Genomic DNA, 22,142 nt, shown 5'->3' on the forward strand with positions numbered 1-22,142 from the left:
TAACATGATCGCCTTCTGGCCGGTTGAATTTATTTTGAATAATCTGATGGCATGTTCGAGGCCCTTTTCATGGCTTTGATCTACAGGCTGTTTGCTGGCCCACACAGCCGATTCCTCGTCGATTCCGTCGTTTGCCTGAATGATTTATGGCGAGTTCGTGGCGTGGTGATCGTTTCGGCCCCTTACGCTACTCACTCGACACAACGCATGTTGCATTCATGCAATCATTACTTTCGTGATTGATGGTCGCCAGCTGCACTCAGAATGTTGAGTTTGCAACGATGCAGTGCTATCATTGGCGCACCCACAATACAAAGTCGGCATGAAGTGCAGCCAAGATGGCGACGTGCTACTCGGCAGTCGGGAGTTTGTGCCGCCTCCAACTTCACAGACCGAGATGCCGCCCTCAACAAAAGGATTGAAACCCCCGACCTCCTACCGACGAGCATCACCTGTCCAGCCGTCGCTCTCCTATGTGCGACACCCAGGCTCAACCTCTTGATGGAGGCCAACCATGAACCCCTTTTGCAATCTCTCACCCTCAAACTACCTCGTCCTCACAGCTGTGGCGATAATGGCTCTTCCTGCGGCGGCTCCGGCTCTCGAAAACGTCGGTCAAGTCTTTGGGATGTCATGCGCTGGGTGTCACCCCGGAGGTGGCAACATAATCAACAGAGGGGGAGCTACCCTCAGCTTGCCCGACCTGCAGCGCAATGGCATGCTGTCAGACGACGGTATGTACAACCTCATCAGCCGCGGCAAGGGCGCCATGCCAGGTGGGTGGTAGCGCTACTTGCTGAGAGATGTTGTCGTGGAAGGGCCACGGGTGGAGCTTGCCTCATGCTTGGCGACTGACCCTCACCATACTCGGCGCCGCAGGATTTGGAAAGGAATGCACACCCCAGGTGAGAGCATTTTATTATTGCCTCGTGAAGCGTATGACTCATACCAGTATGGATTACTCCTCAAGAGGTTCAGGCCACCTGAGTCTTCGTTCCATCCTCTCTCTGGCAGAGGCAATGCACATTTGGAGCCCGATTGCCGGAAGAGGACATCCGTGAGCTGGCTACCTATGTGCTTACCCAAGCAAATAACGGGTGGAAATCCTGAGATGGTGTCATGCAGCAAGTGCCAGAGCAATCCCAGAGGCAAGCCACTCCTGGCTGAAAGACGAGGGGACACCTAGGGTGCAACGTTGTGAGAGGCTGCTCTGTCATCAATGCCCATGGTGGTCCCTAAAACTGATCTTGTTGGACACTCAGTGGCTCAGCAGCCACATGATGCAAGTTTGGTGTATAGAAAATGACGGACCGACACAAGACTTGCAGATTCATCCATCAGACTCCAGATCTCCCGCATGGAAACGCGGGCGCGATGGGCAATGCATGATCCAAACATCGACGCACAAGGTCCCATGCCTCGACACAGGTGTACAGCCATGAGCTCGTGCAGAGCTCTCTACATTGATTTCAATTATTGTTGATTTATCACATCGGCGATGCAGAGGGTGTGCCGGGGGATCCTGCGACTGCATGGCCCCGTTATCGGAACCCTGCACCCTCGCGGGACATCCCTAGGGAACTCGGCGAGCCTGTACAGCAATGGCGCGCGACGTTGCAGCAGCAATGCATCGCTGCGATGCTGGTCCAGCTCCAGATCCCTGGAGCTGGCGCCGAGGCCTTCGGGCACGGTGGCCGAGGGGGCGGCAGCACCCCCCACAGAGGACAGCGAGGCCGCCTCCATCACCTTCCAGGACGCCGTGACGCGGCTGCAGTCCTTCTGGGCCGATGAGGGGTGCGCCATGTGGCTCCCCCACAACACAGAGGTGCGATATGGGGTTGGTGTGCTCTGATGTCCTGCCAGGGGGACTTTCTCCCCACTCACTGGTGGTACCACAGCCGACCGCGACAATGCGAGCCCTTCATCCCCCGAGGCGCAGGTGGGGGCAGGGACCATGAATCCCTCCACCTTCCTCAGAGTACTGGGTCCGGAGCCCTGGAGCGTGGCTTACGTGGAGCCCTCCATCCGCCCAGACGACTCTAGATATGGCCTGAATCCAAACCGAGTGCAGCGGCACACGCAGTTCCAGGTCAGGGGCCCAGGGATGCTGGGGTGGCAAACGGACACGGCGCATTGCCTGATGGGACTGAGGGGTGTGCAGAGTGGGGAAGATGACGGTGGATGTGATGCTGATGCTTGATGCCCTCACACCTGCTCCTCAAACCTCGCCCATCTGCTCCCCCACCTCGACCATCTGCTCCCCGATACAGGTGATCCTGAAGCCAGACCCTGGCAATGCTCAGGACCTGTACCTGGCCAGCCTCCGAGCGCTGGGAGTCGACACACAGCAGCACGACGTGAGGCCGGCGGTTCGACGGCATGGGAGTTGGAGATCTTTGATCTTGGCGCAGAGTCATGTGCATGGCTGAAGTGGTCGTCCTCTGGCCTTGTTTCCATGCAGTGCTCTGAGGGAGGATCATGGGTGCCTTCTTGGGACCCTCACACCCTGTGACCCCTTCCCCCTGCAGGTTCGCTTCGTGGAAGACAACTGGGAGTCGCCGGTTTTGGGAGCTTGGGGCCTCGGCTGGGAGGTCAGTCATCCGGAGGGGGAGGGGGCATGTTCCACTTCTGTGCCTCCAATTGCCTGGCGGAGATTTGGAGATGCATGAATGCAGACAGGGAGATGCTTCCAGAGAGCCACTCCCTCCCTCCAATGCGCAGGTCTGGCTCAATGGGATGGAGGTCACCCAGTTTACATACTTTCAACAGGTGCGAGACTGGGCGTGTACGGTGTTCTCATGGCCATTCGCAGGGTGGCGCATTGGATACCATGGCGCGCGCTTGTTTGCTTGTGTATAGCTGACTGGTGAGGATTCTTCCACCCGCCAGGCCGGAGGGAAGGTCCTGGAGGTGCCGTCTGTGGAGATCACTTATGGCCTGGAACGCATCATCATGGCCATCCAGGTACAGTGTGGGACCCTTTGAGGAGGGGAGCATTGCAGACCGAACCAAGAGTTCCCAGCAGTCGGGTCTGTAGGCATGCTGCTATGGACCTGCTGGAATTTTGCATGACCATTGCTCTTCTTTGAGCTGCGAGGCTCTGCATGGTAATCTCCTCCGCCTTCCGCCACACCTACTCACAGGGTGTGAAGCACTTTAAGGACATCCAGTACTCCCAGCATCTCACCTACGGCGAGATGTTCCTGCAGGCAAGCTGCAGGAAGGGGGGGTGGGTGCAGAGAGACAAAAACACACCGTACTATGGAGGCTGACCAAGGAATGCCATGCTGAGCGACCCCATCTCATGCCGACGGCCTCCTGCAGAATGAGTGGGAGATGAGCAAGTACAATCTGGAGGAGGCCAGCATCAGCGACCACCAGACCCGATTCAGACTGTACGAGGAGGTGAGGGACCCTCAGATGGGGTGGTGGACTCTTACTGGCAAAGATTACCAAACGAACCTCTCCAGAGAGGGAGACACTGAAGTCAAAAGGGGCAGACACACCCTGTGCATTCTGCATCAGCGCACTCTGCAAACCCTGCTCCGCGCAGGAAGCTAAGAGGATGCTGGCCCTTCGCCTCCCCATCCCTGCCTATGATTGCCTTCTGAAGCTCTCACATACCTTCAACGTCCTGGACGCCCGTGGAGCGGTGAGCCACAACCACTGTCATGCTTGAGGTTTGATTGATGGGCTGGCAATGTGCATGTCAAGATTGCGGCCTGGCCAAGCGTGGGATATTGACTCATTGTTGCAAGCACCTTGCCCATGTCAAAAGGTGGGCGTCACCGAGAGAGCCAACAGCTTTGCCGCGCTGAGGAGCCTGGCGCGGCAGACAACAGGTGCTCAAGTTGGTAGTGTGGGAGGGCAGAGTGCTGGTGCCCGCTGTCTGCTAAATCTGTTCCCGATTACTTTCGCGTGGCGGCGAACCAACGCTGGGCAAGGCTATCCTATCTGGCCATCGCTCCCGCCACTGCAAGGCCCATCCTGCACGCCTTACCCTTGCTCATCATGCTTGTATCGCAGAGCTTTGGTCGGAGCGGAGGGAGGAGCAGGGACACCCCCTTGGCAATGCGCTCCTCGACTGCAAGGCCAGTACGGTCGTCGACCTGGGTCAACCCCCCGCACACAGCCCGCCCACGGGCCCAGCCCCCTTCCTGCTGGAGATTGGGTGCGAGGAGTTGCCCCCCGCCGACCTGCAGCATGCGCTGACTCAGCTCAGGTGCAGCTTCAAGGAAGGGGGGGGATACGGGTGGACGGTGTGGGGATTCTCGAGTCGTGTGGCTCATATGGCAGCATGTGCCAAACATAGTCCACATATACTCCGCCTCCCAAACCCACAGGCAAGGCATCCCACAGCTGCTGAAGGCCTGCCGCCTGAGCCACGGTGCTGTCACTGTCGCGGGCACTCCCAGGCGCCTGGTGGTGAACATCGCCGACCTGGCTCCCCAGCAGAGTGCAGCTTCTGAGCGGATCCGAGGGCCCCCAGCAAAGGTGGGAGCTCACTTTTGTGGCAAGAGTTTGTGCCTATACAGGCAACCAAAGATGAGATGAGACCAGGGCATACCTGCATGGCTCCTGGCATAAAGTAGTTTGTTCGTCGCAATGTGCCCTGTACAGGTCGCCTTTGCACCGGATGGAAGCCCCACCCCCGCCCTGCTTGGTTTCTGTCGAAAGAACAGGATAGAAGGTGAGATAGTGCGGAGTTATGCTGGTAAGAAACTTATTCAATCTTGAAAAGGCACTTTTGTCTCGAGCTTCTTTGCTCGATCCTTGCCCAGACTCTGCGGCACTCTGTTCTCAAATGCTTTCGATCCAAACACCTCCATGCAGTGAAGGACACCGTGCTGGAGGCTGATGCCAATGGGGCTGACTATGTGTGGTGTGCGCTCGAGCATTCCCAAGCTGCTGCATGGCAGGTGCTGTTGACGGATTTTTGTTCGGATGGCTAGTGCAGGTGATGCTGATAAAGGCAACGCTACAATTCATTGATGTCCTCCAGCGTTTGCATCTTCCTGAGCATCCTCGTACCAGCCAAACAAACCACTGCCTGCTCCCCCTCGCCTCCTTAACACAGGCGCTGGCGCAGCGGCTGCCTGACCTTCTCAGTGGTCTCTCCTTCCAGAAGAGCATGCGCTGGCTCCCGGGCGTGCCTTCCTTCTCCAGACCCGTGCGGTGGCTGCTGTCCATGCATGCCGGGACGGTGGTCCCGCTTTCCTTTGCCGGCGTGGAAAGCGGTGACCAGACTCGCCTTCTGCGCAGTGAGGCCTCTCCAGTCAAGGTACACTGCTGTTTGGCAAAATGCGCATGGCCAGTGTCATTGCGAGGCGTCAAGAGGATGTGGTCTGGGCTGGATCCCAAAGACTTGCAGCGTTGCATGATGCCGAGGAGCTGCGTCCATGGCCCTCCTGCCCAACCCTCCCTCTTATGCCACAGTTGGCATCTGCTTCCGAGCATGGCGCTGTCCTCCTGGATGCCGGCATCCTGGTGGATGTGGCGGAGCGAAGGGCCAGCATCTGGGAGGCTTGCCAGAGTGCGGCAGCGAGCATCAACGGTGCGATGCTTGGGGAGCGGATGGGGGCAGGGGAAGATCCACATGAATTGCCAATGTCTGGGGACAGGATGCGTCAGGAGCGCGTCCTGCCAGAGGATATTGCAGTATACTGCTTGAGTTTAGCTGTGACAGCTACCTACCAGCTTTCTTCCTGTGTCTCTTGACCCCTCACCACTCACTCTGGGCAGGTTCGATCCCTGAGGCCACGACACATGACCTGCTGGAGGAGGTTGCCGATCTGGTGGAGAGCCCCACTGTCATCCTGGGATCTTTTGACCCCGAGTTCCTGGGGCTGCCGCAGTGAGTGGGCGATTTCGTCATGTTGCTGGGGGGAAATGCCAAAAGGTCCCATATGTAGGCGGAGGCATGACAAAGCATCATCAGCAAGTGCTGAGCAACCGCAGGCATGGAAACAGCCCTCACTCCCAGTAATCCCCTTGCCTCCCGCCAGGGAGGTGTTGGTGATGGTGATGCGCAAGCACCAGCGTTACTTCCCCGTCGTCGACCCCCAGACAAACGGGCTGCTGCCGCACTTCATCACCGTCGCCAATGGCGCGGTGAATGTGGACCTCGTGAGGGCCGGCAACGAGGCAGTGCTGCGGGCCAGGTTTGAGGATGCTCGCTTTTTCTACGAGGCGGACACCAAGAAGTCGCTGGAACAGCACCGGTGAGTAGGGTTGGTTCATGGGGATGCCACGGGCTGGTGGACCATAAGCGTATGCTGGCAGGCATCCTGATGATCGTCACCGGGACCCATGTCGACGTCCAGTCTTGCAATGGAGCGCACAGCAACCGACTGCGTTTTCTTTTTGCTGGAGCGAGGCATATCAACCGACTCCCTTCCATGCGATTTGCATCGCAGGGAAAAACTAGAAAGCATGACCTTCCAGCAGGACCTCGGCTCCCTGCTGGACCGCTGCAAGCGTGTCTTCAGCTTGGTTGAGCCGCTGACCCTGGCCTGTGGCTTTGACAAAGGTACAGGGGCTGTTGGACATTGCTCACGAGGCTGGAGTTGGCAGTCTCGATTTCAAAGCTTGCAGAACCATGTTCGGCATATATCTGCACATCTTGATGTGGAAAGACAGGTGTCCCCCTAACTCTACGACATGCGATGCTGCTACAGACACGGAGGCTGTGGCGGGTGAGGCTGCCTCCCTCTACAATGCCGACCTGGGCACGTCCATGGTCACCGAGATGACCGCCCTGGCAGGTGGGTGCGGCTGACAAAAGGATCCTTCGCCGCATGTGTCTGTGGGAGCCCTCGGCATTCTCGCTGCCATGCCTTCACACACATTGCCCTTGCCCTGCCTGCGTGAGCTCATGCCTCCCGCGCCGCATGTGCAGGGGTGATGGGCCGGCACTACGCCGAGGTGGAGGGGCGGAGCTCTGCAGTGGCCACCGCCATGTACGAGGGCATCCTGCCGCGGTTCTCTGGCGACGCCCTGCCCTCCACGCCCGCCGGGGTCCTGGTGTCCCTTGCCGACAAGTGCGCAGCCGAGGTTTTAGGGGCCTGGTGTGGAGAGGGAGGTGGGAGGTGCAGGATCGACCCTGGGTTCACAACGGATTGGCTCAATTGTTCTTCAGCGCCGCATCAATGAGCCTTGTTGTGCCCTCCACCCGTCCAACTCCTCCCCCTCCATCGCCTGTTGCGCAGACTGGACGCAATCGTGGGGCTGTTTGCCGCGGGGTGCGCCCCCACGGGCAACTCCGACCCCTATGCGCTGCGGAGGGCGGCGGTGGGCCTGCTCGGCATCCTGCTGCAGCAGGGGGTGCACATGGACCTGCCTGCCCTGGTGGCGCTGGCTTCCGCGCAGCTTCCCGTGCCCGTCACGCCTGAGGTCAGGGCCGGCGTGCTCGACTTCATCACCAGGTGGGAAGCGGCGCAGGGAGGGGGAATGGGTGGGGACTCGAGCGGTGCCGATGGGCAGGGCGATTGAGAGGATCCGGGGCGGACGGTTCGATGCATGGGCTGCCCACCTGAGGGTGGGGGTACAGCTCACGGCCCCTGGAGAATCAGGACCAGTTGGGCCAGCCGTCCCTAGGGTCATGAGGTGGTTACATTCCACACGTTCTTCGACCCCTCCACCTCCCACCAAAACCCCACAAACTCTCGATCAGGCGACTGGAGCAGCTGCTGCTGGACGAGGGCCTGCAGCCCGAGGCGGTGAGGGCGGCGCTGGGCGCGCGCGCACACGACCCGGTCCTCGCCGCCGCCACTGCGCGGGAGCTGGCGGCGGGGCTGGCCGCCGGCCCCGACGGCGCGCTGGGCCGGGTCCTGGGCGCCACGACGCGCGCCGCCCGCTTGGTGCGCAGCCAGGCCGCGGCGGGGCCGGCGGAGGTCAGGCCGGACCTCTTCCAGCAGGCCGAGGAGGGCGCGCTGCACGGCGCCCTGCAGGCCGCGGAAGAGGGCGTGGCTCCCGATGCCAGCCTGGCGGGGTTTGTGGAGGCTTGCGCGCCCCTGGTGGGGCCCCTGAACGCCTTCCTGGACGGGGTGTTTGTCATGACCGAGGACGAGGGGGTCAGGGGCAACCGCCTCGCACTGCTGCGCCGAGTCGCGCAGCTGCCCGGCCCTTTCCTCTCCGTCCAGGAGGTCCAGGGCCTCCTCGGGTGAGGATGTCATCTCCGTGTGTGTAAGGGACTTTCTTGTAGAAGAGGTGTTGTACAGGTTTCAGGAAGTGGCCAGGGATTGTTGAGGTGTGGGGAGAGTACTTGTACGGTTTGGCAAGCTCCGCATGCTTCATGAAGCAGTTATTAGACCCCTTACAGAGATGCTGAGCTGCTGGCCTGATCGACATACTGTGTCCTCAGAGCAGGCTTGTGAGTGGGGTCCTCGAAGTTTTGCCTGGCATAGTGCTCATGCCATGCTCTCGGCCCCTGGCCCTCAAATCAACCACTTACCAAGGCAGCTCTGTCCATCTTGCAGCACAGGTCAGAGGCGTATTACATGACGAGCTCTGCAGCTCAAGCAGCGAGATACAGCAGCGTGAAGCGTATGTGTCAATTAAATTGGAAGGGTGTGGTGTGGGTTGGGCCTGGGGTCGAGGACGGAATCGCCCTCAATCCACGGCCTCACCAAAAGGGTCAAGGCACGTCTCCAAAATAGTAATCGAGGGGGGTCAACACGGTCGACGCCTGCCTGGTCCATGAATGTTCGACCAGGCTACCTCACACAGGGGCGCAAGGGTGCCTCACACGGCGGAGCTGTAGGGACGGGGGTTGGTCTGGAACTGGCCATAGCGGGACCTCTGGGCCGCCAGCTGGGCCGTGCGTGCCGCCTCCTCCTCCTTCATGCGCTTGAAGGAGCGGCCGGCGCCCTCCACCTTCTCCTCACGTGGCCCGCAGCACTTGAAGATGGACAGCAGGACGCCCAGGCCAAAGAGGCCGGCCATGACCCAGGAGGAAACAAAGACGGCGATGCGCCAGTTCTGTCATGTGGTTGGGAAATGGGTGGGCAAGGGGGCAGGGTGAGGCAACACGGCGGCAACAAGGACGCCATCATTAGCATTAAGGGCAGCCAGGCAGCCACCACGCACACCCCTCCGCTCTTCAGGTGACAATTCCGCCATCTGAACCCACCTCTTGTGGCCAGCCGTCCTGGTTGGCAGGGACTCCATACCTGTGGGGCAGGAAAGGGTTGATGAGCGGAGAATGAGGTAGGCAGATGGCACGGAGCCCCCTGACCCCACATGATTCCATGCCTGGTTCGCCCATTTGCAAACACTCCCTCGTCCACCATGCACCTGGTCAGCACGGCGGCGGCGATCGCCCACCAGGCAGCACCCACCCCGCCCAGGATGGCGTCCAGCAGGCCGGCGCAGCCGCGGCCACAGCAGTCGCAGGTGATGCACTGGAGGAGGTGGAGGAGAGGGGTTTGGGCGTTGCAAGGGGCGGGGTCAGTGGCAGGGCGACAGGTTAACCAAGGGTCCGGTCGAAAAGTACCTGCTAAGCCATCTCAAAGACTGACGCATACCCTTAATGCAAGCCCAGCTCACCAAGAGGATGCTCAGGAGGATGCTGGCGCCCATGGAGGCGCCCGCGACGATGTAGGTGTAGGTGCAGAGGGTGGAGGAGTTGGCGTCCTTGCCTAGCAAGCACTGCGCATTCTGTACCGTGTTAATGAGGTCAGAGTCCACGCTCTCCCAGGTAATGCCCTGGAGGTGGACCGCCGTGGCGATCAGGACGAAGGCGGCAAGGCCCACCTGCGCACGGGGTCGTAACGCCCCATGGTGAGCGGATGCTTCAGAGCAGGGCCGACATCGGACTGGATCAGCCTTGTCAGTGACATTATGGGCCGTTTAGTTCCATCGCATCATCACCATGCGCACCTGCAGGAGGTGCACGGAGCTGAGGAGCCAGGAGGTCGGCCGCATGGCGACAGGTACTGGAGGACTCGAGCACGGCGGGGCCACGGAGAGGGGAGCAATCTGCTGTTGTAATGATGGGTTAATGCGTTGACCGCGGGTTTTGGGCAGATGGGTGGTAAGTATGGGGCGCCCGAGTCAGTATGAGCAGATCTGCCTCTCTGAACGCGCCTCGGACAATCGCCCGCGGGTTGACTTCCCCACGCTCACGTACAAACCAGCTTCCCAGCACAGGAGGTCGGTGTGCTACAGGATATCACAGCATGACGATTGTAATTTCCCGACACAGGGTCAAGCAATGCTTTAAACTGGTGTGCCTCAGCGGGTGCTCAATGGCAAGGCCTATGGGCAGAGATGGCAACGCAGCTGCCGCTCACTTCTTTGACTTGAGGGTCATTGAGAGCCAGTCCAGCCCCTCGAACAGGCCCTCACCCTTGATGGCAGAGGTCTTGAAGATGGACCATGCCCGCGTCTTGATGCTGCTCAGCCCCAGGCCCTCCGCGACCTCCGCCTGGCTCAAGGCCCCCGGGAGGTCCTGCTTGTTGGCATAGATCAGAATGGCGGCAGACTTGAGCTCCTCCTCGGCCAGAATGGCCTGGAACTCCTCGCGACTTGTGGGCAGCCGGTCCGCATCACAGGAGTCTACCACATATATGATGGCTTGCGTATTCCTTTCAGAAGAGGGGTTGGTGGCAGAGTACTAAGTCTGCTTCCGGGAGGGACATGATCATGTGGACCAGGGCAAAACATCATGCCAATCACAGCCTACCGCGATGGTGACCAGGGCGCAAACTTGAGGTCACGTGTGCAGGAACCACAGTCAACCTACAGAAGCAAGAAGTGAAGAGCACAGCTCTGTTCCAACTCACGGGTAGTAGCACCGCCAGTAGGGGCGAATGCTGGTCTGGCCGCCCAGGTCCCACACTTGGAACTTGATATTCTTGTAGGTCACCGTCTCGACATTGAAGCCAATGGCTGTTGGTTGGGAATGCAGGGTGATGGCGGGTGGGAGTGATGGGCACCAAGCAAGTGGCGCCCTGTGCAGGGACGAGACCTGGATGCTTGCTCCCCCCATGAACACCCCAACCACCTCACTTGGAATGGTCTGCACCACCTCGCCCACATGGAGACGGTCTGCAAATGGATGAAGGTGAAGATTGAGTGATGGTCGGGAAACGGTCGCACCACCTTTGGGAGCCCTTGCGAAACACTCACATAGAATTGTAGTCTTTCCGGCATTGTCGAGGCCCAGCACCAGAATCCGTGCCTCTGTATCTCCAAAGAGCGAGAGGAGCCTAGATAGCCAGAGCCCCTGTGGATTGATTGCCGTAAGTGTGCTCAGCTGCCCGACGCGTGCTGGCTTACGTCGCGTCGAGATCTGCATACAGAGGTCGTTCCCTCACCATGGGCGCTGTGTCCTGGTCTAGAGCCCCGCAATCGCTGGATCTAAGTGAGGATGCCAAGCATTCGCCAAGTGTATTAGAGGTTCTCGAAGCCTGGACAATCGATGTTGCGTGCAGTAAGATGTATTGTGCAACAAGTAACTAGGGGAACCAGAATTCATCAGGGTACCCACTCCGCGCGCGGGGTGCCTAAGAAAGGACCCACGGACTCGCTAAAGTGCATGGCTGTGCGATCTCCGGGGCGCCAGACTAGTCTGCCTCATCCATCTTAGTCTCTTGTTCATCGCATAGTATACCTCGGCGCAGGGTTTAGGCGCTGCTGGGTGTGGCTCAGTTTCGTGCGAGGCCCAACTCCTGGTGAGGCCCTCGCCTCCCAGTCATGTCGAAGAGTGCCCCAGGGCTCTTGGCGCGGGCCAAGAGTCTCCTTGAAGGAGTCAAGGCACCATGGGCGGTGAGCACATCCTGTTCAGGGCGGTAGTGCGGAGAGGGAGACACGCGGTGCTGCTCTTCTCCATATACTCACAAGAAATACTCACCCTTGGCCAGGTCACGGGTCCGCTGTCCTCTCCGGAGTACGCTTCTCATCTGCCACGCGCCGGGGAGTACCGCGAGCGCGCACCAGGGTGCGCCTTGAGGGTGTGGCTGCAGTGGAGGGTATTTGTCTCTGGTGTGAGGATTTGCCACGGCCTTTCAGCATGTCCTGAGCTTACCCCCCCTATGTGCCGACGGTCTATAACAGGAGCCAAGGAGTCAGGGCTATGGTGCCTGCCGCTGAGACAAACCGTGTCTACGACATCAAGTACTTCAGTGAGTGTGAGGGTGATCATGGTGGGAGCTCATCCATGTGCAGCCATATTTCTGATGCCCAGCGTGCAGCTCCTCCCTCTTGCTTTCTTGCAGCACGGGACGCTCGCCGCGCACACCTCCCTGGCGGCACCATCAAGTACGAGTACTACGACTTCAGCCCTGCCGAGAAGGTTGAAGCCCTGGAGGTGGGTGGTGCAGTGGGGTGGTCTCAATGGGCATGCCGTCCTCACAAGCACCATCTGCTGGTTATGGTAATCGAAAGGTTGTGCAAGCAATAAGCTGCTCTCACTTAGCTTACTGACACGCTTTTCCTGCACAGGCACTGGAGACAGCACCAACCCCGGGCAAGAAGTGGCAGAGGCCCTTCAAGCCCATCCTCGAAGAGGACAACAATGGGTGAGGGGGGTGCAGGGTGGCGTATATCACTTAGCCCAGAACAAGGCGCATTGCCAAACGTAGAGTGGGCACTTGGGTTATGATACGAGTTGAGCAAAATGGCTGCATCTCTCATTGTCTACACGCAATTCCTACAGGTACACCATGTGAGAGCTGCAGCGCTGCTGACTTCCAGAGTACACATACAGAAAGCTCTGCTCTGGAAGGGTGGCAAGACACTCAGATGGCCTCTCACACGAGCAGCTGATGCTAGTGGCCCTCATCGAGAGGTGTACATGGCTGTAACAATTCTCTGGGTAAGGGAGTGTGAGAGATTTACAGAGGCCGGAAAGACACTGTGCCTCTTGGGCGCAAAGTGCTCCCGATTCTGCCCAGCGCGCAGCTGGCGACGTCTAGCATAAAACTCCGACCCTGCGCCTGACCGTGATGAGTGCAGAGTCTCTGCGCCCGAGCAATGCGCTGAGGTACAGGCATGGAGGACCTGTGCATCGTGTGCGCGGAGCCGCTGGTGTACACGGCATATGGGCCATGTGGGCACCAGGACGCCTGCTCCAAGTGCGTCCTGCGCCTGCGCACCATCATGAAGGACAGCCGATGTGTGCTGTGTCAGCAGCCGTGCCATGCCGTGTTCGTCACCCGCGCCATGGGCAGTTACACGGGCACCCTGTCGGCCGACGAGTGGGAGGAGCTGCCGGTGAGGCGCAGGGAAAGCTGGAGTCCGGGCCTGAGTGGATAGGAGTATCCACTCCAGTTTAGAGTCCAAATGCGATTCCATCTCCCTCCCCCCCCCCTCCTCATTCGTGATCAGGAGAGGGTGGAGCAGGGCAAGGCCTTCCTGCTGGCCCAGGCCCAGGCCTACTTTGATGAGCAAGCCCACTTCAAGACCATGGCGGGGCTGTGCACCTTCTCCCACCCCGCGCTCCTGGACGCCCAGAAGAGGTTGCGGGATGTTTTGGGGCGGGCGTGGAGGCTTTGGGCCGTACGTGACTGGGTGGATGGTTACCACCGGCGGCTCCACTTTGGCAATCTCTCACTCCAGATTTTACCACACGACAATGAAGGCGACCGCAGGTATCACCTACTCCAACCCCAGACCGCCCTCCGTCCCCTCCCCCCACACAGGCCCATTGTATTCCGCACCCTCCATGCCCTGCGTGAGGGTGTGAAGGAGGCTCTGGACCAGCACTTCTGCGGGCAGTGCCTCCAGGGGCGCAAGGTATTCACCGCCGAGCAGTTACTCTACTCTGGGCCGGACCTGGAGCGCCACCTGCGCCAGGGCGATCGGGAGGGCCCCCTCGCCGAGGCCGGCTTCAAGGGCCACCCGGAGTGCCACTTCTGCCGGCGCCGCTTCTACGGCGACACAGAGCTGTACACCCACATGCACACGCAGCATGAGCAGTGCTTCCTGTGCAAGCGGGTGGACCCCAGCAAGCACGTCTACTACCGCGACTACCCGGACCTGGAAAGTGAGAGCATATGGGGTTTGGGGAGGAGGGGCCGCTGGGGCCGGCGCCCTGCCGAGGTGGAGGAATGCAGGATCGCATGGGAAGGAAGGGAAGTGAGGCCTCCTTGGAACAAAGATTGTGCAATTGGCTTGGTGCTGGGCATCGAGCCTGCCATATTCACTTGGACACTCCCTGGCCGATCCCCCCACCACGCTCTTCTCCCCGTACCCCTCAGACCACTTCTCCCAGCAGCACTTCCCCTGCCAGCACCCCAGCTGCCTCGAGAAGAAGTTTGTCGTCTTCGCCAGCGTCCAGGTCAGCAGTGGGCCGTGTACAGAGGGTGGGCTTCCCAAATCTGTCCCCATTGCCTCCATGTCATTGATGGTGAGGGAGAAGGACGTGCAGCCCTGCTCCCGCGTCCCATGGACCCTGCCATGCAATGCCACTTGCTCGCTTAAATCCCCGCTTTCTTCCGTACAGGAGCTGCGGCAGCATACCGTGAAAGAGCATGGGGAGATGCTGGGCAAGGCGGAGCGGCGGGCGGCCATGGTCGTCCCCGTCAGCTTCTCGGTGAGGAGGTGCTCTTGGGCTGCTGTTTGTTGGGCCACCTGTGCTGGGATTGCAGGGGAGAGAGATGGGTGGATGGCCCCCCCCGCCTGGCTGGCAGCGTGTTCCAGGCTCCTTGGCTAAAGTCATGCTGTCACCAATAGTTCATTGCAGCATGTGAGTCACTCCGCAAAACCCATTGTCACTCGACCTTCCCCTCCAAAATTCTCACCAAGCAGTACCAGCGGGACAGCCAGCAGCGGGGCCAGCAGGCCGGCCCCGCGCTCGCCCCCGCCCCGCAGGGGGGTGGTCATCGGCGGCGGGGCGGGCGGCGTGCCCTCGCGCTTTGCGCGCCGGGGCGGCGCCCAGGACCCCGTGGAGGCCGCCCAGCTGGCTGCCGCCATGGAGGCCAGCATGGGCCTGGGCGGGAGGCCGGGGCCCTCGCGGGCGGACGCCGCCGCCGCTGCGCCGTCTTCCTCTGGCGTCCCGGGCTTCCAGAACAACGAGGAGGACTTTCCCAGTGTGGGACCCGGGAGCGTGCTGAGTCAGCACGGGGCCAGCTCGGGACGCTGGGCTGGCGCGGTGGGGGGCGCCGCGGGCGGGGCCAGTCTGCACATGTCCGATTTCCCCTCCCTGCCAGGTGAGTGTTGGGGGTGGCTGAGCGAGGGGATGGGGACTGGCCTGGCCAGGAGATAGGGTCCGAAGGCGATGCCTCTGGCCGCCAGAGCCTCTGCACAGACAAGCACATGCTGTGATGCGGGCGCTCTGGGTACAGCAGCAGGCTTGGCTGCGTCGGATCTTGCGGCATTCCCGGACCCGCTCCATCCCTGCCACCTGGCTCTCACCTTCACTCTCCTCGCCCAGCAGCCTACCCCATTCCCTCCTTCTCGCCCTCCCTGCCCAGGCACGAGCAAGGCCGCCAAGCGTCGCCTCAAGGCGCAGCAGAAGAGCATGGCGGAGGCGCTCGGGCCCGGCATCCGCGTCATCAGGCCCTCCGAGTCCTTTCCCTCCCTGCAGCCGTCTGGCGGCCCGGCGGCAACGGCGCGGCGCGGGGTCACCGGCGGCGGCGGGGCGGAGCCCAGCCCCCCCACCCGCGGCGGGGGAAGGCATGCGGCGCCATGCCCCCTCTCCCCGCCAGCGACGGGGACGAGCCGGGGCCCTCGCGCCGCGGCGCGGCGCTGGGCCCGGAGGAGGGCTGGGTCGCGCTTTCTCGCGAGGAGCAGGACGCTGCGCTGCTGGCCAGCCTGCGCACCTCGCGCCTGCCCCGGCCCCCGAGCGCCCAGGAGGTGAGGGTGCCTGAAGATGTCGACGCGGCGGCCAGGGTGGTGGCAAGGCTTCCAGGCGCTGCGGCGGGGCCCAGCACTGCAGCGGGGCCCAGCACTGCGGCGGGGCCCAGCACTGCGGCGGGGCCGGCGGAGATGCCGAGCAGTGCGGCTGCGCAAACAGGGCGGCGTAGCTCGCCCGCAAAGAAGCGGGCCGACGACGCTGCGGCGCACAGCGGCCAGACCGACGAGGCGTCCGCCTCGAGGAGGACGGGGTCCTTGCCACCGCCGAGCCCCGAGGCCGCGCGCTCGCTGCGCGAGGCTAACCGCACGCTGGTCGAGCGGGTCAGGGCGTCGCTGAGCGCCGAGGAGTTCCTCGCCTTCCGCCGCGAGTCCTCCGCCTGGGTGCGCGGCGAGCTGACGAGCCCCGAGTACGCGGCGGCGGTGGTCGCGCTGGGCCTGGCGGACTTGATCCCGGACCTGGCCGCCACCTGCCCCAACCCGGCCAAGGCCCAGGAGCTGGTGCAGGCCGCGCCGCGGGTCAAGGGCAAGCGGGTGCGCAGGGTCGAGGTGGCGGGCTGGAGAGGGTGTGCTGGGGCTGTGGTCTGCAGCGCGGGGAGGGGTGGCTCTAGCCCCGCTGGGTTTTGACGAGGACCGGCGGGATTCCCGCTCCTCAACCGCCTCCCAACCCACACCGAAGGCTGCCCGCTCTGGGTGGGTCCCGCCGGAGGTGGCGGCGATGGAGGCGTCACGGGGCGGCCTGCCGACCCCGGGCCTGGACCTGGACGAGGCGCCAGTTCTGAAGAGAGCGGAGGACAAGGGCGCAGCGGTCCCGAGCAAGAAGAAGGCGCCGGCGCCCAGCGAGCGAGCCGGCCCCAGCGGCCCGCAGCCAGCGGCGGCGCGGTCGAGTCCCGACACGCAAGTCGACGGCTCCGCGTTTCCCGCCCTCCCCGCAGCGCAACCCAGGGCCAGGCCGGCGTCGCGGGGTCCACCCGAGCCAGACACCCCTGCTTCACAAGGCCCGTCGGCGGGGCAGGGCAAGAAGGGGAAGAAGGCGCTGCCCCTGGGGGCCTTCCAGAGGCAGGTGTCGGAGGTTGCGGAGCGTGCCAAGCCCAGTGCCTGGGCCGGGCCCAGCCCCAACCTGCGGGGCCAGTGGGCAGCTGCAGGGAAGCTGGCGCACGAGGAGCGCGTCATGCAGGATGCTTGGGGCAAGTGAGGGGTGTTGGGCCATGGCGCCTCTCATTAAAGTCGTCCTGCGCTGGCCTGACTCTGCTACGCCCTCGCTGTCCCAATGGCATGGTGAGGGCGTCCCTTGACAGCTCTTGGTTGTTGAAGAAGCAAGGAATGCGCAGGAGGGTCTAGGATTTCCAGGTCGCTGAGTTGTTGGTAGCGTGCCGTTGGGGTGTCATCCACGATCCAGCGCGCCAGATCGCTTTACGGAGACTGCACTTGCTCTGCAGAAGCAGGACCAGCTCGTGGAAAGGCAACCAACTGGCACTCATTGTTATCCTAAGAACCGGCAGAGTTTTCTCGCGAGGTCATCGCGCACACATTCATGCGGGAGCTTGGGCTGTCAAGGCACCCGTTCGCGAGGCAGCCCGTGCCCACGATCCGCGAGTAATGCCGCGCGCCCAGGGCAGCATCTGGCAGCATTCTCTCATCTTTGGAGCACACTAGCGACATCATGAGTCGACAGCACTCCGGACCTCTGGCCGAGGACAGCTTGCCGCAGGAGGACAGCTGGCCCAGCCAGTCCGTCAACCCCTTCTACCACGAGGACGACGTGCAGCTGGATGCCCTGGGCGTCATCAACGCCCTGGAGCGCACCTGCGCGCTGGAGAGCGCCCTGCGGCAGGCCATCCAGGACACCCACCCCCTGAGCACTACGCTCGACTGGGACTTCCGTGCCGCAGACAGGGAGAGGAAGGCACTGCTGGCCATCACGTGAGTTGGGGCTGCCAAGGTGACAATTCATGGACTTGATTTGGGAGTGGAAGGGGAAGCAGAGGCTGCATTCGCCATTGTCGGCAGACACCGTGGCACTCGGCGGGCCTTGGTATGGCACATACTTTATTAATCGTCTCCCTCTGAATTTGTCTGCAGAGAGCACCTGGAGTTCCTGGAGGACAAGCTCCGGGAGTTCAGGTTCATGACAGCCTCTGACGAGGAGAACCGGGTGGGTGCTGGCGGCATGCTGGTGACAGGGGCCTCAGGGCCATGCCAGCTCGCCTGCTCATGATGGTCAGGGGGCGTACCGGACCATCACCTCCCGCCCTCACCATGCATGCTCAAACCTCAAACCCAGGCTGTCATCCTTGCGCAACTGGATGGGGTCCGGAAGGAGCTGGAGGAGGTGGTCCAGCAGCAAGGGCCCTTTGTCGTCTTTGGAAAGGCATGCAGGGGTGTAGGGGAGGTGGTTGTCATGGAGTTTCAGCCGTACCCAAGGTCCAGTGCAGGACAGGGCACTTGCGTCGGCAGAGCCCCTGACCCGGTCCGTGCGCTGCCCTGTGGTCTGCACTGCTGTCCTCGGAACCCCTGCGCATGCATGCCTGTGGCCCCCTGCAGGATGTCGTGCGAGAGGTGCTGGCCTTCGCCTGCATGGCGGAGGAGGCCGGCGAGCCCGAGGGCGGGCCGGCTTCGGCTGCGCCAGTGCACAAGCAGGCGGCGTCGCCTGCAGGGCTGGTGTCTCCTGTGTCGGGGGCGAGGAGCCCTGCCAGGGAGAGGCGGTCATTGACCGCCATGCTCTCCCCAGGAAAGACCAGGTGCACAGGGGTTGCGTGGCGCGTTTGATTTGCTGCTGTGATAGGAATGCAGCTGATGCAGACGCACACGCCCGGGGGGTCGCTGAGCGGAGCGAGCTTGGGGAGTGGCCTCGTGGTATTGCAGAGTGCAAATCAGATTGTCTCATGAGAAGGGTCCATGCCGTGCACCTACCCCCCCCACCACATCCCATGTGACTCCCTCGCAGTGGCAGGTCCAGTAACGCACAGGGACTGGCCAGCCCTGGCTCGCAGCCGCTGCGCCGGCCGCCGCACGGGTTCCTGGCCTCCTCACCCGGGACCAGCAGCCTCCATGGAAATGTGTCCAGCTCGGAGCTCGGGGGGCCGCCCTCCCCGTACCGGGTGCGTTGCTGCCATTCGTGGAGTGATGAAGGGTGGTCTGGGGATACCATGGTCTTGCACAGCCCCTGAGCTCAGACTTTCCACGACGTACCACCGCAGCATCAACGTTCACGACCCCGACTCCATCCCCCACTTCACCTCCCCTCCCCCACTTCACCTCCCTTCCCGCTACCCACCTCCCTTCCCTCGCTTTCAGTCTCGCCCAGTCACGTCCAGCGCATCCACCCCCGCCAGCTTGGTGCCGGGGCCCGTCAGCCGCCGGCACGGCGAGGGGCGCGGCGCGGCCGGCGGCCCCCAGCCCTCCGTCTCGGTGCCGCGTCTGGCGCTGGAGGAGAGCGAGGACGACCGCCAGGCCCGGCTGGACGACGAGGCGCGGCGGCTGGTGGCGGCGAGGAAAGCGCGGGACGCGGCGCTGGGCCCCAGCCTGCCCTGCCGCGCCGGGCCCGCCGGGGACGAAGCGCGAGAGGGCCCCCGTGCCGCGCCGGGGACCGAGGCCCGCGCCCCCGCGCGCCAGGCCCTGGGCGAGCGGCTGGGCGCGGCGCGCGGCGCGGCCGGCGGAGGGCCTGCGGGGCCGCCCTGGGCCGAGCGCGCGCCGTCCTTCGACGCGCCCGTCGCCGGCGCTGCCGTTCCCGCCAAACGCGTGCGCTCCCCGGTCGCCCGGGAGCGCTCCCCGCAGCGGCTGCGGGGCGCCGAGCCCGCGCGCCTCCCCCTGCGCCCCAGCGACATCGGCGGCGGGCGGCCGTGGCTGCCGGCCTCGCCGCCCCGCCCCCAGCGGGCGCCCAGCTCCTGCGAGGGGGTGGCAGCCCACGCGCCGACGCGGCCGCGCACGGCGGGGTACTGCGCATCCGCGACATGCTGGACAGGGCTGAGCAGGGCCTGGCCGAGGTGGCGCTGCACAGGGAGGCCGAGGCCGCGGGCGAGGTCGCGCGCGGCGCCCGCCTGCCGCGCATCACGGGGTCCGACGCGCCCGCCCCGGTGCCAGGCCCGGAGGAGGGCGGGGCGTTCCCGCCGCCGGCCACGGCGACCGGCGCGTCACACCCGTCCCATCCACCAGGATACTCCACGGCGAGGAGCGGCGTGGCGCGGGCGCTGCAGCTGCCCGCGACCTCTGAGCCTTCCGATCCAGTTCCGACGTCGCCGGCAGGGGGCTCGACGCGGTCGCGAGGCAGCACGAGCAGTGGCGGGGCCAGGCGGGCGCTGAGTCTGCTGGCCAGGACGGCCGGGGTGGGCCTCCTGGCCACCGCGGTGGCCCTCATCTCCGCCACCGCCGCCCCCACGGTGAGCGTGAGGGGGGGTGGAAGGGAAAGCATGGCGCAGAGGGTGGGTTTTCGAGGCACAGTTCCCTGACCACATCACATGGAGTCAGGTATCCTGTTCCTCAACCCGCCCCCTTCTCGTGCCTCCCTCAGGTGGCCGGGGCAATTGCGCAGAGGCGGACCCAGCGTGAGCAAGACAGCGACCAGGCGTGGCAGCGACCGCAGAAGAAGGGGCATGTGGCGGATCCCGTGCACTGGACGCAGGCAGCGCCTCCAAGAAAGAAGGGCCAGCAACGCCGCAGTGGGGCCCCGGGGTCACCGCAGCGACTGCCCCCCGTCGTCGCCGTGCAGCCGCCCCCCAGCGGCAGCGAGTTCCCGATACTGCCTCCCCCGGACGTGAGCCATGCCATGGGCTGACGTTCAGCTGACGCAACGACAACTGGACTGGCTACGATGGCTCTCATGGGTGCACATTGCATGAACGATGCTCGATGACACTTTTGCTTGATTGGAACGCTGAGAGACGTGCTTGAAGCGAGTCAGACGCGGTGACCGCACCCCTGCTTTGGCTTGGTGGAAGATTTACCCAGCCCCCCTCCTCTACACACGGACCGGAACCGACTCTCGACCTGCGCCGCATGAGCGATTGCGATTCCTGCACTGTTTACGACCTGGGTCTTCGAAAGCACCCAGTACCATGCATCTCATTATGTGATGCACATCTTATCCCGAAAGATGGCGTCTTTGGGTGCGGAAATTTCGAAACGAGGCGGAGGAAGCGACGCACCATCTCACCTGCCCATGCCCGGTAGCTGGGTGGGATCACGCTTCCGTTTGGGACCAGTCCTGTATCGGTACATGAGCGACCCCAGACCACTACCAACACGTCTTCTTTAACTTCGAATTCTCTCATCTCGTTGCAATGACGTTCGCAATGACCATGTCGACCGCCGGGGTGCGCCCCACCTTCCGGGCTGGACCGGCACCTCGCATCCCTGCCGCACGGCGATTCCACAGGCCCAATGCCGGCCAGGTACGATAGGATGTCCAGTGTGCGAGTTGGAAATGGACGTGTACTGTGTGTTCTCTCCGTCGGATGTCCTCACGGTCGTGATGTGCATCGTTCGGTCCGTCGACATCTCTCGCCATTCACTTTGTCCGCACGACAGGGTATCGGGGACGCCGCCAAGGACGCCCAGAAGAAGGCCGGGCAGGCCGCGGAAGATGTGAAGAGCCAGGCCAGCAAGGCATTCGACGATGTCGTAAACCAGGGCGAGGATGCTATCAAGGGGTGAGTGCTAGGGATCGAGAGGGAGGGCCCAAGATATGTGTCGTCCCCCGAGAGACTATGCTGTCGCATGCAAGCAACCCTCACCAACAGAGTGTCCATCCAACCCTGAAGTGGAGCCAAGAGTGTGGTTCAGCAACTTCAAGGGACCCCCGAGGAGATCTCCAACCGCTCTGGACTGGGAGGGGATGTGACTTCTGATGAGCACGTGAGTGGTTTGGGGCTCTATGTGGAGTTTGGAATGCATGGTACAAACACCTGTGCAAGAATAGGAAGGGGAGGCGTTTCTTGATGAGATACAGAATGAACGACCTTTGCATTCGCTCATGGGGACTGTATATCTTTGACCAATTTGCAGAAGGGCGGCAAGGATGAAGGCCCTCGCTCCAGGGCGGAGAAGGGTGGTGCCCGGGGTGGTGAGAAGTGGGACGATGTCAAGGGCACTGGCACCGAGAAGAGGGAGAAAGGTGACAGCAAGACCAACGCCAAGGGCGTTGATGCGGCCCGCGAGAGGGCGTCTGAGCTGGACGACTGGACGGGGACTGGCCAGGGCGCGAGCAACAAGCAGTGAACTGACCTATATGCTTTGAGCGACCCTATTCCTTCCCTCCTGTGACCACACCTGAAGACACACCCCTCTCAATCTGGACCCCTCGTGGCCTGAGCCGATTCGTGGAACCCCTTTGTATTCATTGTCAACTT

At 62.6% G+C, this 22,142-nt stretch overlaps 8 protein-coding genes across 8 annotated transcripts; 6 read left to right on the forward strand and 2 right to left on the reverse strand.

The window, feature by feature from the left end:
- Positions 1–718: 718 nt before the first annotated feature.
- Positions 719–8,165, forward strand: F751_6556 (Glycine-tRNA ligase 2, chloroplastic/mitochondrial; the record flags this gene model as incomplete). Its single annotated transcript, XM_011403784.1, has 24 exons — positions 719–776; positions 1,578–1,825; positions 1,940–2,089; positions 2,271–2,357; positions 2,529–2,591; positions 2,722–2,769; positions 2,890–2,964; positions 3,144–3,233; positions 3,325–3,405; positions 3,554–3,652; positions 3,779–3,842; positions 4,027–4,222; positions 4,344–4,494; positions 4,621–4,690; positions 4,834–4,877; positions 5,078–5,281; positions 5,437–5,554; positions 5,743–5,854; positions 6,006–6,221; positions 6,417–6,529; positions 6,678–6,764; positions 6,899–7,040; positions 7,209–7,424; positions 7,673–8,165. 24 exons carry the CDS (start codon positions 719–721, stop codon positions 8,163–8,165), a joined length of 3,225 nt encoding a protein of 1,074 aa, XP_011402086.1.
- A 577-nt stretch (positions 8,166–8,742) lies between these two features.
- On the reverse strand, positions 8,743–9,924 carry F751_6557 (hypothetical protein; the record flags this gene model as incomplete). The annotated part of the gene is made up of 5 exons (XM_011403785.1): positions 8,743–8,979; positions 9,131–9,170; positions 9,295–9,401; positions 9,547–9,753; positions 9,880–9,924. 5 exons carry the CDS (start codon positions 9,922–9,924, stop codon positions 8,743–8,745), a joined length of 636 nt encoding a protein of 211 aa, XP_011402087.1.
- A 134-nt stretch (positions 9,925–10,058) lies between these two features.
- Positions 10,059–10,466, forward strand: F751_6558 (hypothetical protein; the record flags this gene model as incomplete). Its single annotated transcript, XM_011403786.1, has 1 exon — positions 10,059–10,466. One exon carries the CDS (start codon positions 10,059–10,061, stop codon positions 10,464–10,466), a length of 408 nt encoding a protein of 135 aa, XP_011402088.1.
- Positions 10,289–11,321, reverse strand: F751_6559 (ADP-ribosylation factor 1; the record flags this gene model as incomplete). Its single annotated transcript, XM_011403787.1, has 5 exons — positions 10,289–10,586; positions 10,785–10,890; positions 11,011–11,049; positions 11,131–11,227; positions 11,319–11,321. The coding sequence occupies 5 exons, from the start codon at positions 11,319–11,321 to the stop codon at positions 10,289–10,291; spliced, it is 543 nt and encodes a 180-aa protein (XP_011402089.1).
- A 755-nt stretch (positions 11,322–12,076) lies between these two features.
- F751_6560 (hypothetical protein) lies at positions 12,077–12,671 on the forward strand (the record flags this gene model as incomplete). The annotated part of the gene is made up of 4 exons (XM_011403788.1): positions 12,077–12,125; positions 12,219–12,310; positions 12,445–12,521; positions 12,659–12,671. The coding sequence occupies 4 exons, from the start codon at positions 12,077–12,079 to the stop codon at positions 12,669–12,671; spliced, it is 231 nt and encodes a 76-aa protein (XP_011402090.1).
- Positions 12,672–12,993: 322 nt separating this feature from the next.
- Positions 12,994–16,990, forward strand: F751_6561 (LIM domain and RING finger protein; the record flags this gene model as incomplete). The annotated part of the gene is made up of 9 exons (XM_011403789.1): positions 12,994–13,215; positions 13,330–13,460; positions 13,644–13,987; positions 14,202–14,281; positions 14,447–14,536; positions 15,011–15,056; positions 15,417–15,493; positions 15,706–16,329; positions 16,475–16,990. 9 exons carry the CDS (start codon positions 12,994–12,996, stop codon positions 16,988–16,990), a joined length of 2,130 nt encoding a protein of 709 aa, XP_011402091.1.
- A 468-nt stretch (positions 16,991–17,458) lies between these two features.
- On the forward strand, positions 17,459–18,564 carry F751_6562 (hypothetical protein; the record flags this gene model as incomplete). Its single annotated transcript, XM_011403790.1, has 4 exons — positions 17,459–17,718; positions 17,878–17,950; positions 18,080–18,187; positions 18,340–18,564. The coding sequence occupies 4 exons, from the start codon at positions 17,459–17,461 to the stop codon at positions 18,562–18,564; spliced, it is 666 nt and encodes a 221-aa protein (XP_011402092.1).
- Positions 18,565–19,748: 1,184 nt separating this feature from the next.
- On the forward strand, positions 19,749–22,011 carry F751_6563 (hypothetical protein; the record flags this gene model as incomplete). Its single annotated transcript, XM_011403791.1, has 4 exons — positions 19,749–20,174; positions 20,306–20,401; positions 21,322–21,443; positions 21,831–22,011. The coding sequence occupies 4 exons, from the start codon at positions 19,749–19,751 to the stop codon at positions 22,009–22,011; spliced, it is 825 nt and encodes a 274-aa protein (XP_011402093.1).
- Positions 22,012–22,142: the final 131 nt, after the last annotated feature.

The sequence above is a fragment of the Auxenochlorella protothecoides genome (genome assembly GCF_000733215.1).
Source record: "Auxenochlorella protothecoides strain 0710 unplaced genomic scaffold scaffold90, whole genome shotgun sequence".
Lineage (NCBI taxonomy): Eukaryota > Viridiplantae > Chlorophyta > Trebouxiophyceae > Chlorellales > Chlorellaceae > Auxenochlorella > Auxenochlorella protothecoides.